The following is an 18,726-nucleotide window of genomic DNA, read 5'->3' on the forward strand; positions in this document are numbered from 1 at the left end:
TTATATACTTTCATTTTCTATTTGCCAGTATTTTATTAAGGGTTTTTGCATCGATGTTCATTAGAGATATTGATCTGTAGTTCTCAATTCTTATGGGATCTTTGCCCGGTTTCAGTATCAGAGTTATACTAGCTTCATAGAAGGAATTCAGGAGTTTGCCATCTTTTTCTGTGTTCTGGAAGAATTTTGTGTAGGATTGGTGTCAGTTCTTCCCTGAATGGTTGGTAGAATTCTCCTGTGAAGTCTTCTGGTCCAGGGGATTTTTTTGTTGGTAATCCCTTTATAACCTTGTCTATTTCTTCTATTGCTATGGATCTGTTGAGATTCTTGACATCTATTGGGGATAGTATAGAGGATTGTTTTTCCAAGAATTTTCCCATGTCTTCCAAGTTGTTGAATTCATTAGAGTACAGTCCTTTGTAGTACTGTGTAATTATCCTTTTGATTTCATTAGAGTCTGTTGTAATGTCCCTGTTTCATCCCTCATCCTTGCTATTGAAATTTGTTCCTTCCTTTCTTTGGATAGGTTTACCTGCGGTTTGTTGATTTGGTTTATCCTTTCAAATAACCAACTTTTAGCAGCATTAATTTTCTCCCGTAGTGTTCTTATTTTCCCTCTTCTGAATCTCAGCCCTGATTTTTATTATTTCTTTTCTTTTGCTATTAGTAGGATTGTCTTGTTGTCTCTGCTCTAGTTGCTGTAAATATTGTGTCAGTATATCAATCATAAGTCGCTCTTCCTTTTTCAGGCGCGCATGTATTGCTATGAAACGTCCTCTGATAACTGCCTTTGCTGTGTCCCGTAAGTTTGGTACATTGTGTTCTCATTCTCGTTGGTTTCTAGAAATTTCCTAATTTCTCCTCTGATCTGGGCCAGTGCACACTCATTTTGGAATAGAGAGTTATTCATCCTCCAATTGTTTGCCCTTGTTTTCTTCATCCTCCTTTTGTTGATTTGCAGCCCTATAGCACAGTGGTAAGAGAGAGAGGTCTGTATGATATCAATGTGCTTAAATTTATGCAGATTCTATTTATGCCCCAGCATGTGGTCTCTCTTGGAGTATGTGCCATGTGGGCTTGAAAAGAATTTGAATTTTCTTTGTATTTGGGTGAAGAGCTATCAGGTCCAATTGTCTAATTGTAGTGTTTAGATCTCTAGCCTCCTTGTTGAGTTTCTTTCCCTGTGATCTTTTCTCAGAGAGTGGTGTATCGAAGTCTCATACTATAATTGTTGATTCTGTGATTTCTTTTTTCATCTTTTGGAGCATTTGGTTGATGTATTCAGTGGGTCTCTCGTTCGGGGAATATATGTATAAAATGCTTAATGGTTTGTTGTCTACTGTTCCCTTGAGCATTATATAGTGTCCCTCCTTGTTCTCTTTTTATGGTTTGCACTTTGAGGTCAATTTTATCCATGATTTGGATTGCAACCCCTGCTTTTTTTTTAATTGTTGTTTGCTTGATATGCCTTTCTCCAGCTTTTGAGTCTCAGCCTATTTTTGTCTGTATTCTTGAGATATATCTCCGGTAGGCAGCAGATTGATGGGTTGTGTTTTCTAAGCCAGTCTGATAGTCTCAGTCTTTTAATACATGAATTCAGGCTTGATATTCAGGATTATTATCTTCATCTGTGGACTCTGTGATGTCATCTTATACCTTTTGTGTTAGGTGTTTTCCTACTTTCCTTTCTCATTAGTGTGCTGTGTGTGTGTGTGTCATTCTTGACTTCTTTCCATCCTTAAGCCAATACTATCTTGGGGTCTGTTTTCTCTTTGGTGCCCTCTGGGTGAGGTTGTTCTGTGTGCCAGTCTCTTATTTGTGCTCAGTTAGGGCTATTCTTCTGCCCATACTTGGTCGGCAAGGATCTTTTGTAGGGCTGGGTTTCTTTTAACGTATTCTTTGAGTTTTTCCTTGTCTGGGAAGACTCTTACTTCTCCATCTATCTTGATCGATAATTTGGCTGGGTAGAGTATTCTTGGGTTTGCGTTGTTTTCCTTCAATTTTTGGAATATTTTACTCCACTCTCTCCTCTTCTTCATAGTTTCTGCTGATAGGTCTGAGCATATTCTTAATTGGGAACCTTTATATGTGATTGCTTGTTTTTCCCTAGCTGCTCTCATGATTTTCTCCTTTTCCTTAAAGTGGTATAGTTTAACTATTATGTGCCTTGGTAACTTCTTCTTGGGATTCAGTCTAGCTGGTGTTCTTTCAGCCTCCTGAATGGTTGTCTGGCGCTCATTCATTAAGTTGGGGAAGTTGTCCTCCAAGAATTCTCTCACTGTTTTTGCAGATGCCTTCTTTGTTGTGTCTTCCTCCAGTAATTCAATTATTCTGATACTGTTCCTCTTCACAGCATCAGACATAGCCCTTAGGTTTTCTTCAGCTTCTCTGATGATCTTATTATATTTTTGTTCACGTTTCTTAAAGTCTGCTTGGCTGTCCTCTAGGGCACTGGTGTGGTTCTCTGCCTCCTCCAGTCAGTTGGCAAAGTCCGTGAGTCTGCTACTGGTTTTTGTTATCTCATCCCTAAGCTCTTGTATTTCCTTTTGGTGTGTGGTCTTCATCTCCTCTATCATTTCATCTTTTTTCTGTATTGTTTCCCTCATATCCTGTTTGACTCCAAGCAGCATTGTGAAAATTTCTTTCTATGGCAGGTCAATGTCTGCTTCTTCATTTCTACTCTATCCTATAGGGTCACTAAGAGTCAAAATCCACTTGATGACCTTGAGTTTGGGTATTTTATGGACTAGGAAAATTTTAAATTATGAATTCACTGCCATCAAGTCAATTCCAACACATGGAATCCATACCAGACGGAGTGGAACTGCTCCCTCAAGTGCCCAAGACTGGAAATCTTATGGAAGCAGACAGCCTCATCTTTCTCCCTCAGAGCTGCTGGTTAGCAACCCCATGCTTAACCCACTGCACCACCAGAGCTACTTTGAAATTACCACCATGACGGGGCCCAGGGGTATCCCTTCTCAAGGAAAGATTCAAAAGACCCAGCCCAACCCGTGCCTGCTCCAAACCAAATGAGTCACTTGGAGTGACCCTGTAAGACGAGACAACATGCCAGAAATCTTTACCAAAGCAGACCGCCATGGCTTTCTCCCCTGGAGTGGTGGGGTGGGTTTCCAATGTCAGTCTTTCAGTTTGAAGCCCAACTCTTCACCACTGCACCACCAGCCAGAGCTCCTCCAGGAGAGGGTAGTGGGGGCAGTGATTCCAGAGTGTGGATGGAGCTGGGGTGGCAGGGTGGGGAGTGAGCACAGGATCATGCAGTTCCAGAAAGGGGGCAGACATTGGCCTGACTGCCCCTGATAGCTTTGTCCCAGAAGCAGCCCCAGGGACACCATGGAGTCCTTGCACCTCTAATCCTGGGGAGTGTGGGGAGTGGAAGCCACCAAGGGGGGGTGAGCCCAGGGAGAGTAAGGTTCAGCCACAGCTCTCCTGGGAGCTCATGAGGCTCACTGGCTGTTGACCGGGAGTCACGAGTCCTAAGGAGGTTCCTGAGAGCAGGAGAAATGTGGTGCCTGCTTGGCAAACAGCCTGCAGCCCAGCTTGCCTACCTACGATGCACCCCGTTGTCCTCCAGAGGCCACATCCTTTGCTAGAGGAGCCAGAGTCCCAGAGGACAGAGGATACGGGTCCTGACCCTGGGGTTGGTGGACTACACGATGGCGAGAGTTCATCGTCAAAGCCAAAGGCCATCTCACAAGATGATTCTGAAAGAACTTCAGTGTGGGGAGCAGTGCTTAGGGCTGGCAGTCTGGCTGGAAGAGGCACAAGAGGGCAAAGAGAAGACATTCATGTTGAAGCCCTGTTTGCCATCAGACACGCTGTCCTGAGGGAGCCTACAGCTCCAAATGGTCGGCTTGTGAGGTTCCCAAGGCCGGGCTACAGTGTGCCAGCAGTTCTAGAGATCTGTATTCTTTGGACAGAAGATAAAGTAGGCACGCACTGCCCTGGGGTCTACAGGGAAATAAGGCCTGAGGAGCCCTAGACCCAGCGGCACTGATCCCTCTTCTCATCCTCTAGGGGCATCCCTCTGCCCCCTGTCCAGCACTGCCCAATGCATGAAGGTGGCTTTGTGCTCCCAGCAGCACTACACTCAGTGTTATGTGCCCTACCTGCTCCTCTTCATCCAATAGTGACTTTTCATAACATTTATCCATTTCTTTGTAGGCCAGGATGGTTCTTTGAATCCAAACACCGGGCAAATGCGACTGAGCTATGAGACCCTGGGCAAGTTCACGTCGGAATCTACCCTGGTAACTCCGGAGATGATAAAATCGACAAAGAGCATGCGTGGGAGTGTGATGATCACCAAGAGCAAGGCGGAGAGCCACGGCTCTGGGTCGCAGAGGCAACATCACATGCACCTGTCCGAAACACCACAGGTTCAGATCAGGGGGTGGGGGGCAGGGGGGACACACCACAAAAACCCTCATTGCCCATCGAGTCTATTCCCCTTTAATGTGGCCCTCTAGGACAGATAATAATGCCCCCTGTGGGTTTCTGAAACTCAATCTTGATGTAAATAGAACCCCACCCTCCATCTTTCTGTCGCAGAGTGGATGGTGGTTTGAACTGCAGCCCAGTGCATAACCCACTGAGCCAGGATCCCAGCTACTCCACGGAACGACTTCCCCATGACAGCCTTGGTCAACCCAGTTCCCCAGCTGCTCCATGGATCCCAGACACATCTTCCTCATCCTCTGGCTCCCACTCTTTCACTTCATACAGCAGGGGGACGGGTCTAGTCTTTTTTTAAAAAATGGAAATCAGAGCATGCCTGCCCGGCACCCACCATGGACTTTCTATATAAGTCTTGGAATAGAGTCAATATGGTCTCAATTCCGTCCCACAGCCTCCATGGCCATGCATATTCTGGCCTTGGCTCTTTTCTCTATGTATCATGATATTGCTTATTGGTCCAGGTGGAAGAAGTTTTGTCTGCTTTATGTTGAGGTGACTAAAGGTTATAGTCTCTGATCTTCATCAGTAAGTGCTTCAGGTCTGCTTTACTTTCAGCAAGTAAGGTTGTGTCATGTGCGTCTTGCGAGTTATTAATGAGTTTTCCTCCTGTCTTGATGCCACATTCTTCTTTGTATAGACACGTTGTTGTTGTTTTTCATTATTTGCTGAGTGTACGGTTTGAATAAATAGGAAGAAAGGTTACAGTCCTGATGCGCACCTTTCCTGATGTTAAATCATGTATCCCTTTGTTTTCTATAGATGACTACCTCTCAATCTGTGGACAGGTTCTGCTTGAGAATTCCCATTCTTCTGTTCCAGAATTCCCATTCTTCACGACGTCACTCATAATCCACCCAGTCGTGTATGCCTTTGCATAGTCAATGGATAATAAAATCTGTCAGATATTCTCTACTTTCAGCCAAGATCCATCTGCTGTCAGCACTCCTATCCCTCATTGGATGCCCTCTTCTGAATCTGGTTTGACATTTTGGCAGTTCCTGGTCCATGTACCACTGCAATTGTTTTTGAAGCACCTTCAGCAAAATTTTGCTTGTGTGTGACATGAATGATCTCGCTCGATATTTCCACATGCTGCTGGCATTCTGTCTTTGCAATGACACGAATAGGCATCAGAATTCCTATTTTACAGACAAGGCCCAGAGAGATGACAGAATTTTCCCGAGGTCCATGCTGCAGGATCTATTGAGCTGCAAAGCTGGCCCCTGGTGTCTAATCTTTTTCCCTCTCACCAGGTCTCCTCCAGCCCCCTCCCCATGGGGCCCACCCAGCGCCGGCTCAGCGTCAGCACCAGCATCGGGGGCGAGACAGGACTGATGAGCTGTGTGCTCCCCGAAGAGCTATTCATGCAGATCCTGGTCGAACGCATCCAGGTGCGCCCACCTCCAGCACCGAGTCCTCTCAGGGCATGGCACACTCTCACACCATCCACATCAGTCCACCAAGATTCCTGCCATCAGTAGCCCACTTTGAACAGCTCAGAGCCCAGGAGCCTTGAAGAGGAGTTAGTCTCCCATCCCCAGCAATCATACATGTACTTGCCCTGCAGATAGCTCTTAGAAGTCCTGGTTCTGGCCCAGTCTGTACTAGAAGCCATTAATTTTCTTGAAGGACCAGAGATTAGTATGTTTTACATATGAAAGTAGAGTTGTGAAACATTCGAGATTATCACATGACTCCATTAAAAATTAGTCTAGACCCATGTTAATTGCCAAAGAAATAATGTTCACAGTATTTTGCTAAGAAGAAGAAACAGGTTATGTAAATGTTAAGCACAGTTACATGTCTATAAAATGTTTATAAATTGATCACACAACATGCAGTAAAAACTCCTGAAGTACACATGAATTGGTGTTATCTTTGGGTAGCCAGAGTACAGATTGTTAGTTTTCTTTCTGCATTGCTGAATTATTTTACAATGACATTGCCTTTATAGTCAGAAACACAGTAATACTGTTTCCACTCTTATAAATTTACTTTTTGTTTTTAAATTCATGCTATACAATTAATGATAAAAGGATCAGAAACATTTGGAAGAGCCCTACATATGCCTGTTTGTTGCTCATGATTTATAGACGGCTAAATCGCTCTGCAGGTCCTGGAGTTGCTTGAGTATTTCAAAACCGGCCACAGTGTGGATTGTACATGGAAATGCAACAGAAGCAGCCTTGAGATTCCAGAAGAAAGTTGGTAGAAGTGGTTGCACTAGCATTGGTAGAAGTAGTTTACATTAAGGTTTTGACTTCTATACTTGGATAGTAAAGGCACTATCACTTCAGTGGATTAGAGTAAGGCCTTCCAGGAAGTGTGCCAATATTTCATGCACCCAGATGAAAGACTGAAAAACATTGGCCAAGCCCAGAGTAAGCCAATAGAGGTGTACTAGGCAAAGTTCAGGGAGCCCTGGAGGTGCTGGGCGTTAGGAATTGGTCTTCTCCTTTGGTAGACCAAATAGAACGCTCCTTCCTTCATGTCTCCAGGATTCTCTGGGCAGCTGGCATCAGCCCTGCTCAGAGTATGTTCTTTGAAGCAGCCAGGCCTGGCCCAGATGCAACCTAACAACCCTAGAAGTGGCCTCGGTCAGTGGTGATTGGGCCGGCTGGACCTTGCTGCTGAGTTAGGTTTGCAAAATCCCAAATGAAAGAAGCCCTCTGGCTTATTTCCTACCCTCTACTCTCTGCCCTCAAGTTAACTCTGGCACATGGAAGCCCTAGGGGCAGAGGGCCCCTGCCCCTGTGGGTTTCTGGACCTGTAAATCTTTTCAGGGAGCAGACAGCCTCAGCTTTCTCCCAGGGAGCAGCTGGTTGGTTTGAACCACTGAGCTCGTGGTGAGCAGCTCAGTCATTGGTTCACAACTACCCAGCTGCTCCGTAGAAGAAAGATGGGGTGCCCTACTACCATAAAGAGTTACAATCTTGGATACCCTGTCCTATAAGATTACTATGAGACCGTGCCATCAAGACTCCTTTATTTTCCCCATGGTGGACCCCCGGCAAAAATGAAAATATTCATTTTATAACATTCTGGACTTAAATCTTGTTTTAAAGATGGAATCCAAACTTCAATCTTTTCTTAAAGGATAGACTCCAGGAAGCAAGGTATTGGTGGAGAAAGGTTCGACACTAAGGTTCTCTAGTCTATAAAGAGCTCTGGCGGCGCTGTGGTTTAAGGCTTGGGATGCTAACTAACCACAAGGTCAGTTGGTCGTTAAAACCCACAAGCCACTTTGTAAGAGAAAGATGAGACTGTCCGCCCCCATGAAGACTGGCCGATTCAGAAACCCAAGAGAGCAGCTCTACTCTCTCCTGTAGGCTCTCTAGGAGTCAGGTTCAACTCGATGGCAGTGGGTTTGGTGTTGAGATTCAGAGTGCTGGTCCTGACTGAGTTAGGAGGTATGCACCGCTTCCTTCATTGAGAAAGTCTTGTACAAAATGAGTGTCAGCTGAACTAAGCTGTGTTTAGCATTAGAGTCAGTTTGCATTCTGACCGTCTTCTGATCCCATCACACACTATGCCTGGTCATTTCTGAACCAATGATGGTCAGAAGATGGGCTGCATTTCTATAGCATTGCAGTACCACAGAGGCTGTCCTTCAGTATCCCATAGGTATCATCAAAATCACTGAGCTCCAAGGCAGCAAGGCCATGGCGAAAAAAATGAATGACCCATCCTGCTACTGATTGTCTGGTTGCCCATCATTCTCTACCTGGGAACCTCTTTCCTTTGCGTCTTCTTTCTCTGTCCCATTAACAGGCAGAGGGTGTCTTCATTAATGCACAGTAGGTCAACCACATCCGTTACGGTGCCAGTAAGAGCACCAACAAAAGGACAGACTCCCTTCTCCATGGAGAAGAGATGATCGTGTAGCCATGATAACTGTCACTTCTCCCTCTGGTTGCAGCTGAACGACTGCTACCGAGGGGTGGTGTTTGATGGCCTTGACACGCTCTTTGCTCGGAGTGCTACCGCCACTCTCCTCTGCCTGCTGAAAGCCATCGGCAACCGGGAGCACATCTACGTTATCAACATGGCCCAAGATTACGCTGCCATGAAGGCCCAGGAGAAAGCTAAAAAGGAGCAAGAAGGCAAGACCCCACCCTCCCTTGGCCTCCCTCCTCCAGTGCTAACAGATCTCTCATTTGGACAGAGCTTTAAACTTCCTAAATACTCTCTGGACATGATCCTCCATGGGTGTAGTTGACACTTTCACATTCCTCCCCACCACCCTGTGAGGCGGCCAGAACTCATGCTTCCCCTTGTCACATGAGGAAAGGGAGACTTAAATGACTTGTTGAATGGTCACATCATGAGCAACCACCCCACTGTTCTGAACGCAAAGGCAATTAATCTGCTTTCCCCTGAGATGGCACAGCATCTTATCCCTTTGTCTGTGATTGCTGACCTCAGGAGAGCCTAGCACGAGTCCCACTCTGATCTGGGAGACTGATTTTCTTGTGGGTTTTATTGAAGCCAACAATGTGTTTCCAGCAGGGTTCCAGTCAGTTCAGTCTTGGCCAGTGCAGTAAGATTGGAACAGATGCAAAATTGTATCCTGGATGTACTAGAACGCGGGGGAGGGGGGGATTATGGGTAAATGCCCTGGAATAGAGGCTTCTGAAGAGGTAGAGTGAGCCCTTTCAGGAGCCTTGAGGCAGGATGTTGGACTCATGAACAGGACTGCCAAGAGCAGTGGGTATTCAAAGCAGCATGGTCGGTCGCCATCTTTGACTCCGTCCGACAGGAAGTACAGTTGCCGTGCAGCGCACACACTGCCCTTGTTTTCTGTCTAGCAGAGTGTCAACCGGTAATTTCCCTGTTCCAGTACACAAGGTTTTAAAACCCAGGTCCATACCAGGTTCACTTTGTTGGCCATGACTGAACCCAAAAGCATCTCTTTGAAGGCCAGTTTCTTGTGAAAATAGAGATGCTGGTCATTGGTTCAAAAACAGCTGTTGTCGCTTAGGGGAGTCTACATTCTACCAGGCATTTTGTACCCATTAGGTCATTTAATCCTCACGATAACCTTGTGAAGAGTGTTGTCCCAGTGTCACAGCTCAAAAGATGCGTGTAAGATCACACAGGAAGGGAACCAGGTCTATGTGACTCTTAAAACCCTTCCACGATTGGAAAATAGATTCTCAGAGTCATGTTGGCTCAAATCGTTGCCCCCGCCCCAGGGAAAGGGAGTACATCTACCCATGACACTGCCCTTGAGAGGCAGGCCCCTGCTCAGGGAAGGCTCTGCTCCGACCCCACTGCTGCCCTCCTCACCTGAGCTTGCCTCTCTCTCTCCTGGCACAGTGGACACAAACCATAATGCTTCCTCACCCTGGCCAGGCAGCCCACAGCGGCACTGTGGCCCCCAGCTTCCTGTCTTCCAAGAAAGTTTGTTTTCCCATAATGATCGGCTTGAAGAAAGAAAAAAAAAAAAGCCACTTTATTTTCTCAATTGTCTTTGGAGATGAAGTTCCTCACTGTTGAATGGCAGGTCTTTGCCCCTAAATTATCCACATTTGAAAAAAGTCCTAAGCTCAGGTACAAAAACACTGTCATTACCATGACTCTGGTGTCGATTGAGATTTTATGGCTGCTCCTGAAACTCAATGCCACGGAGTCAATTCAGACTCAGAGCAACCCTGTGGGGCAGGGTAGAACTGCCCCTGTGGGTTTCCAGAGCTGTAGCTCTCTGTAGGAGTAGAAAGCCTCATCTTTCTCCCACCGAGAGTAGCTGGTGGTTTTGAACAGCTGGCCTTGTGGTTAGCAGACCAGTGCCTAACCTTCATGACTGCTCTGGGCACCGCAAGATACTTTAGGTCACTGCTTAGTTAATCTCCATAGCATCCCTAGGCAGGAGAGGTTTTCATTCTCACCTGTTATCATCCCTCAGCCGGTGGCAGAGAGACAAGTGTCGTGCAGGTCCCTGGGTGCAAAGCTCATACCTCCTGGGGTGTCCACGAGGGATGGCATGCTAGTGACAAGGGAGGTTGAGCTCCCACGGGGAACCCACGGGGCACAGAGGGGCTTCTCCTTGTTGTGCACACAGCTCTTTGCTCACATGAGCACTTCAGTGGCATGTGCTCACAAGGAGAACGGGCCGTGGATGGTGTATCCCTTTCCCATCACTGCTAGACCACATTACCTCAGACTTAGTGGCCTAAACCCAGGGACTCCTCATGGGCCATCCCGGGGGTCAGAGGTTCTACAGTCAAGGTGTTAGCAGGGCTGCGTCCCTGCCAGAGGTTCTAAGGGAAAACCTGCTCTCTGGCCTTCTCTGGCTCCTAGGGGCCACCTTTGTCCCCTTCCTTCCACCCCACGGCTCTTCTCTTCCTTCACCCCATCTTCTTTCCGGACTCTTGTGGTGATTCGGTGCTCACTCAGGGAATCCAGCAGAGTCCCCCATCCTAAGATCCTTAAAAGTCACATCCGTTCAATACTGTTTGCCACATAAGGTAACATCCCCAGGTTCATTGTGTTAGTCCGGGTTGACTGGAGAAACAAATCCAGAGAGACGCAAATGTGTGTAAGAGAGAACTTTATATCAAAGAGCAATTGTATATTAAGAAAGCATCCAAGCCCAGTACAGATCAAATCCCTAAGTCCGATATCAGCCCATATGCCCAATACTAGTCCATAAACTTCTCTTTAGACTCACACAGCCATGTAATGACACCAAGTGCAGGAAGATCACAGGCCTTTGGGTGGGAAGTCTTGTGGATCCAGTGGCAGTGGAAGCATCTCAGCGCTGGCATGGGTCTCCATGCAGCAGTTCCAGTTCCAGGGCTCTGGCTGTATCTGTGTAGCTCCAGGTGGCTTGTCAACAAGAATGTCAAGCAGAGAGAGTGTGTGTGTCCCCTCCAGGGAGGAAGACAGAAGTTCCCAGAATTCTCAGGAGAATGCCATGCCCACACAGAGGCCTCATTGGCATTTTGTACCCATTGTACCTGATTGACAGGCTAGACTCCACCCCTTCACTCAAGTTGGCAGGGGAAGATGTAACTGCCATGGTGGCTTTGGGGCCCCTTGTTCAGCCTACCTCAAGTGGAGTCTGGCTTTAGAACCGCACGAATGAAGAAAATCCCACCAGGAATTAGATATGCCCGTCGCCTCTCAATGCCGCAGGCCCCCAGCCAGCCCAGCTGGAGAAGGAGTTAACCAAGGGGGTCCCCGGCCGCAGCTGGACACGGCGTCTTCTCACCTGTCCATTTCTGTTCCCTCACAGACCACAAACACCAGGAAGCTCTTCTGAAGGAGAAGGAGCGGCTCCAGAACATGGATGAGGAAGAATATGATGCCTTGACAGAGGAGGAGAAGACCTTGTTCGACAGAGAAGTTCAGCGGACTCTCCGGGAGAGGAAAAAGAGGTCTGAGCCAGGCCCTGGCCCCACCCACCCCCACCCAGGGGGGCTTGTGGAGGGCAGCGTGGGATGCCCATAGCTCCAGGTCCTCTGCCCAGAAGGGCACAGAAGGATGTCTGTGGGGAGCTGGGAACACTCGGCCCATTCCAGGGCCCTGGCCTGGTAGCTGCAGGTGCTCTGGGTGGCTCCCAGGCCCTGTCTTTCTTAGAGCTCTTTCTTCCAAGGAGCGAGGAACAGAAACCCAGCTGGGCAGAATCTTTCCTAGCTGCCGTCCAGTTAGCAGGGTTTGGTTGAATGACCATGCAAAGATGGATGTGGGCCACGCTCTGTTCCTTTCCTTCCTTCCCTCCTTCCGCCCTCTCAGTCTGTCCTGGCTTCCTGTTTCATCTTCCCTTCCTTTCCTTTCTTCCTTCATCCATTCTTTCTCCCTCCCCTCCTTCCTTTGTTTATACTTCTCTGTTTCATCCATCCATCCATCTCTCTTTCTTTCGTACCTAAGCCAGCTCTTGCCAGCATGTCTCTGCCTGCACGGCCAGGGACAGGGGCTTGGCCAGGGGCTCCCTGAACGCTCGCTTTCTTGCCTGCTTTGATGAAGGGAGCTGGAGAGGATGGCGAGAGAGATGCAGGAGAAGAAGCTGCAGCAGGAGCTCGAGCGGCAGCGGGAGGAAGACGAGCAGAAACGGAAGATCAAAAGAGCCAAGCCGGGCCTGACAAAGGAGGAGGGCCCAGTGAAGAAACCGCAGGTCGTCGGCCGGCAGGTATCAGTCCTCACTGCACACACTCACCCTCCCGCTGTCCCAGCCCAGGAGACAGAAGCAGGGGCCCCCTCATTGCAACCAGCCAGTCAGTCCCACCTGTTCCCCTCCCCGAGAACTGACCTCGTACTATGTGGGTTTTGCAGAGGAGCTGATGTCTATTGGCCACTCTTTGTCAGCTAATACCTTGCCAGGCCTGCCCCCACCTGAGCTTTGGTTTCCAGGACCTCACCAAGTAGCCTGTTGTCATCAATCAGTACTGACTCCCGGCAACCTCATGGGCTTCCGAGAGGAATTTGTCCCCCAGGGCTTGCGATGGCTGAGTCTTTTCAGAAGTAAATCACCAGGCCCCTCTGGCCCATGCACACTGTGTTGGGATTCCCAGGGTGGAATGATTCCAGCAGGCTAACAGACCACACAGACAGCCTGAGTCCAGCAGAACCAAATGGTGCCTGAGGACCACCACTTCCTGCGCTGAAAAGGATCCCCGTTGAAAGCCCTGAGAGAGTGGGAGAACATTGTGGAACAAAACCCAAACTCATTAAAGAGATCAGACTTACTGGGAGAATAGAGATTGGTGGGGACTCCCCCACCCCAAGACTATAACCTTTAGTCACCCTTCAGGTCTGGACCTGATCTCTGCCCCTGCCCCATGTTAAAATAATCAGCAATACGATCAAAAGAGCAAGATTCACCCAAGGACAGAATTCCGAGCATGAGAGCAGAGGAGGAATGGGAACCAGCAACCCAGAAAGGAGGTGGACCCCGTGACGGGGCCTGGGAGGAACTGCGGTGCAGACACTGAGACAGCCTGCCTATGAGCTGTGGGGCAGAGGCCTGATGACCCGCTCTGCATAAGCCTTCACTCAAGTCCCAAGAAAAAAAAGAAATTTTTAGAAGTCTCGCTAACTGTGGTCCATCGGGGACCTCCCAGGCTGTGATCAAGAAGATAAGGGGGGTGAGCGAGCTGAGGGGGAAAGCAGTCTTGTTCCACTCGCATCACTCCTGCCTCCGAGTCTGAGCTTCCGGAAGCAAAGAGCTGCTCTGAGCTGGTGCTGCGTGATCAATGCAATAAACTGGAGGAAGGTAGGCGGAGAGAAGGGGAGAAAGCGGGACCTGATCGCATTGAACAGTGCCCCACCCCCCACCGGGGGGACGAACAACAGGCACGTGGGTGAAGGGAGACAGTGGATGGTGTAAAATCTGAAAATAAAAATAATTTCTAAATTATCAAGGGTTCACAAGGGTGGGAGGCAGGTGGGGGGTGGGAAAGGAGCTGATATCAAGGGCTCAATTATAAAGAAAATGTTTCGGAAATGATGATGGCAGCATATGTACCAATGTGCTTGATACCACTGATGTATGGATTGTTATAAAAGCTGGAAGAGCCCCCAATAAAATGATTTACTAAAAAAAGGAAAAACAAGAAAGAATAAACTGGACATCATGCCAACAAACCATGAGCCAAAAGAGCTGCGATGCCCACCTGAGGGTTTCATCCAGAGAAAGGGAAACCGGGCTCCCCAAAGTGAGTTTGAAGGGGGCCATGCAGCCTTCTGCATCCAGCTCATTAAATGGGTCAGCGTCCAAAAGTCCACAGAAAACTTCCAGTATCCTGTCAACTGCGTTTCTCCGTGAACTTTTTGAACACTACTCCCCACGCCCACCACTTGCACACACCTGTACCTACCTGTATGCAAAAGCCTGGAGCACATCCCGATTGTGAACTCCAGGTTGCTCCCAGCAACAGCCGTCATGCGCAGAACCTGTGAGGCCGTAAGGACATCACCGACTGGCACCCTACTTGGGCAAGCCTCGGGCAATTACTAACAGTGCTATAGCCCTCTTATTCAGGTGAGGCGGACGGAAGAGAAATCCTCTCCCAGGTCAGTGCAGCTGTGGTGGGACCATCAGGCTTTCTGACCAATTCCAGGACACCTGAGAGCAGTTGCCAAAATGATCCATCCTTCAAGGCTGGGGTCCCGGTGAGGAGGGCACATCAAAGTCGCCCGTGCAGCTGTTGCAGTGGCACCATGCCCAGCCCCCACCAGCTCTGGAACAGAAGGACCACGGGAGGGGTATTCTGATCAAAACTCCCATGATGACTCTTAGAAGATATAAGAGGGGCCCCCGAACCTGGGAGGGCCCCCTCATGAAACAATACCCCCTCTCCTGCCTCCACCCCTCCCTTGCTTGTTCCCCATTCTATTTCCTCTCCCTTAAAAGTGTGTTGTTGTGTGTTGCCTTCTAGGGTCTTGTTTTTTCCAAACCAGAGGTGAAGATGGAGGCAATAGAAAGGAAAATATCTGTCAAGGATCAAGGGCTGTCTGAGAAGGATGAACTAAACAAGAAGAGAAAGAACCACGTGTCTGAACCCAGTTTCCCCGGGAACCTGCTTACCCAGGAAGAGGAAAGCGAGAGGGACTTGTCCGTGAAGGACACTGACAAGCACATGGCCCAGAAGTTCAAGAATTATGAGCTGAGTTTAAAGGACGTCCAAAATATCCTCATGTTTTGGGACCGGAAGCTGGGCATCCAGCTGCATCACGTAGGCACCGAAGACATGTCCCATGAGCAGGACGACCAGCGCCAGGTCCCTTCCGGGGGACGCAAAGGCCGCAAAGACCGGGAGAGGGAGCGCCTGGAGAAGGAGCGAGCGGAGAAGGAGCGGCTGGAGCGGGAGAAGGCCGAGAGGGAGCGGCTGGAGAAGCTGCGGGCAATGGAGGAGCGCAGCGAGGATGGGGATGGGGACGAGGACCACGAGGGGAAGAAGGACGTGGGGGTGCCGTTCATCAACATCCAGACTCTAGACTTCGAAGGCTCCAGCTGGAAGCAGGCCCTGGAACATGACAGGCTTCCCAAAGGAGATCAGGTACAGTCTTCTGCTCCAGGGGGGGCAGGTAACAAATCCGGTGGCAGGTGGTACAAGTGTTTCTTTCTACATAAAGTCCACAGTCCCTTTAACTCCACTTGTCCTCTAAGCCCTCAGAGATAGAAGACATCCTCTTAGATAGAAGACAACAGCAGCTGAAGAAACTTTTTTCGACCTGGTGGAAAGCTATAGATCTAAATTATAGCTAAGCAAAGCCAGCTAGCTCTAAGTGTGACTTTGGATATTGGTAATACTAGGTCTAAGGAGTAGCAAGGCAGTATGATTTGAGAAGAAGCATGATGCTTGTCTATTCTCCCCTCCCCCCATGAGCGACAAATTATACTGAGATAATTTTCTTATCCCTATAAGCAGAAGCATTTCATAACCCAAAAAATCACCTTTGACCATATCTTGGAAGGGAGGGAGCGTTATATCCTTCAGTTCAGGGACAAACTTCTCTGTAAAGGACCAAATGAGAACATTTATACTGCAAGTCATTCCATCTCTGTTGTGGCTACTCCGTGCCGTATTTTCAGGTAAAGGCAGCCATCGACATCTGGAAACACATGGGTGTGACTCTACATCTCCCCAAAGGCGGGCAACGCTTGGCCCGCTGGCCAATGTGCTGAACCTCCGCTTTTGTTTTACAGGAGCTAGTTGCAGCCCTAGAAAGCAGGGGATAGAACCCGAGAGGGTGAATACAGACAGATAAGGGTTACTAGAAGGACTAAGATCATCGCTGGAGAGGACCGGCCTTGACATAGCCCACATAGTGTCGTCATGGTGATCCAAAGACAGAGTGGCAACAGTTCCACTCTTTCACCCTGCTGCTTCAAACCAGCCTGCATCATTGTGGCGATGACGTTTTTGTTGTTGTTTTCCCCAGAAAGGTGGTTTTCGAAAAAATTCCATGGCCAAGAACGTCTTGTTTTGTTTGATACTCTACTTTTATAGCCAAGGGCTTCTTATCTTCTTGCCCTTGCCTTAACTCTAGATTCCAAGCCTTAGGTTAAACTGTTACTTGAAGATCTCCTTGGCTCCGACCCACAGTCCGGGGCAAAACACAGGACTGCATGAGAATCACCTGCTCGGTCTAAAAATCCGCCTGGTCCACAGGATGGGCACCGAAGTGGGCCATCGCATTGACTGTTATGATGGCAGCAGTTAAATCGAGGGTTGCACGTCCCTTGGGGAGGTCTGTACCTGCCGAGAAGCAAGTCGTCATGGGCTTTTAGGTCTTATGCTCTGGAAAGGGGGCAGGGTGGGGTCATGTCATGGGAATAGACCTCCTCTCTGTCAAGTTCCTCTTGACTTCTCTTTGTCCACCTCCTAGGTCATCCCCAGAACTCTTGCTTTTGCCTTTCCTGCTTTTAACCGGCTCCAACCTGCACACGCTCACTCACTCTCTTTGGGAAAGAAGGCCCACAGAAACCGAAAACAGAGGATACAACTTAGTACTCTAGAGACCAGACCTTCAAGAGCTGGTCTCTTTCTGCTCAGTGGCACTTTGTTGAATGCCTGCTGTGTGCCAGGCTCTATGTTTCTGTCCTCATGGAGCTTGTAGTACAGTTGCAAAGACGGGCAATTAAACAGTCACAGTCTTGTCACAATACAGTGATAAGTCCTATCATAGGAGCCCATGGGGAGCCCCTTGCAGGAGCACCCAGCCAGGTCTGGGGGAGTAGTCCCAGAGGCTGCCCCCCAGTCCTTCATGCCCTCCCAGAGTCACACCTGGGAGGCAGCAGCGTCTCCCAAGAATGCTGAGGGAAGAAGGTGGGGAGGTCTGAACGACCCCGGGTTCACACCAAGGGCTGGTCAGGTTAGCACACCCTCCACACAGGAAAGTAACGATGGTCTTTTTCTTTAGATCCTAGACATCTTAGGTCTGGGGACGTCAGGACCACCCATCCCACCTCCTGCCTTGTTCTCGGTAGTCCCCTACCCTACGAAGCGCCTGCCTTTGGCCCCATCGGAAATCCTGAAGCGTTTCCTTTTTGTGATGCCACAATCGGAGGAGCTCGCCCTGATGGAGGATAAGAAAGACCTGGAGGCCGAGGGGGAGCTCTTGACCCCGACAAGCACCTCAAAGGTAAAGTGGGAGCAGCTTGTGCCCCTGGCCTGGCAGGCCTTCAAGGGGCCCGCGAAGGCAGAGCCCTGGTGGCACAAGTGGGTCAGTGCCTCACTGCTAATGAAAAGGTCAGAGGTTCCAACCCCGCAGCCACTGTGCAGGAGCAGGATACGGCAGGCTTGCTTCTGTCCATGTGGACAGCTTTGGAACTTTGTGGGGCATGTCGTACCCTGCCCTATGGGGTCATCACAAGTCAGAATCGATTCAGTGGCGGTGGGCTTGGGGTTTGAGTTGATGTTTATGAAGGTGGGTTTCCCCCTAGACTCATCCCCACTGCTGCACTTGTGTGCCCTGCCCAAGGCCCCTGATGGAGCATTCCATGTCTGAAAACCAGATGACTCTCCGATCCCCATGGGATGATGCAGGGATTTTATCAAGTTCCTTTGAAGTGTGTCTGCAAGAAAAACTAAGCAAAGCTAGCTCTTTGGAAAAGATAACTAAAATATGTACTAACACTCTAGTTATTCAAGCAGTGCAGCAGAATCAACAGACCTCATACCACTCAAGAAAGAAGATAGTAAAGTCACTTTTAACTTCCCTGCCTTACACAATATAGCTTTTTAAAAATCCACTGAATTAAAAATATTTTTAAATCAAATATATACATATTTAAATCAAAATAGAATCATATAAAAGAAACTATAGATTAAATTAATAGAATAAATCAGAGAAAATTTGATTTGATTGTAAGAATATACAGAACATATATATATATTAAACTTATAGAGGAACTTTTTATTATAGGCTAAAGGTAGGCCAAGTTTAGATTCTTTGACACAGCCTCCTACAAACCATACATATCAGCCAAGAGAGCAAATGTAAACACCTACCTGCAGCACAGTGAGGTAGCTAAAAACGTGAATTTACAACTCAGTAGGAAAAATCAACCCCTGAGGTCAGCAGCATTGGGCAGGCCTGTTACACCCAGAGCAAGGAGTCCATGGTGAAATTCCAAATAAAAGAGATGAAGACAGAAAGCGGCCACCTCAAGAGGTGACGGTGACAAAACAAAGCCAAACCAATCGCGTCAATTCTGACTCATAGCAACACTATAGGACTCCCTCGGTCTCTAAGACAGTCATTGCCGTCTCCAGGGGGAGAGAGGGTCAATCCTGACTC

General features: G+C 48.4%; 1 protein-coding gene across 1 annotated transcript in view; it reads left to right on the forward strand.

Moving 5' to 3' along the window:
- HYDIN (HYDIN axonemal central pair apparatus protein) overlaps positions 1-18,726 on the forward strand; it is a 402,419-nt gene that overhangs the window by 306,630 nt on the left and 77,063 nt on the right. The window contains exons 42-48 of the mRNA XM_045293924.1: positions 4,186-4,400; positions 5,733-5,870; positions 8,399-8,582; positions 11,717-11,858; positions 12,448-12,610; positions 14,859-15,479; positions 17,347-17,568. Of these exons, the coding sequence (XP_045149859.1) occupies positions 4,186-4,400; positions 5,733-5,870; positions 8,399-8,582; positions 11,717-11,858; positions 12,448-12,610; positions 14,859-15,479; positions 17,347-17,568 (1,685 nt within the window). The remainder of the gene's footprint in view (positions 1-4,185; positions 4,401-5,732; positions 5,871-8,398; positions 8,583-11,716; positions 11,859-12,447; positions 12,611-14,858; positions 15,480-17,346; positions 17,569-18,726) is intronic.

The sequence above is a fragment of the Echinops telfairi genome, unplaced genomic scaffold, assembly GCF_000313985.2.
Source record: "Echinops telfairi isolate 266 unplaced genomic scaffold, ASM31398v2 ScPeMD7_2291;HRSCAF=2852, whole genome shotgun sequence".
NCBI classification, from domain to species: Eukaryota; Metazoa; Chordata; class Mammalia; order Afrosoricida; family Tenrecidae; genus Echinops; species Echinops telfairi.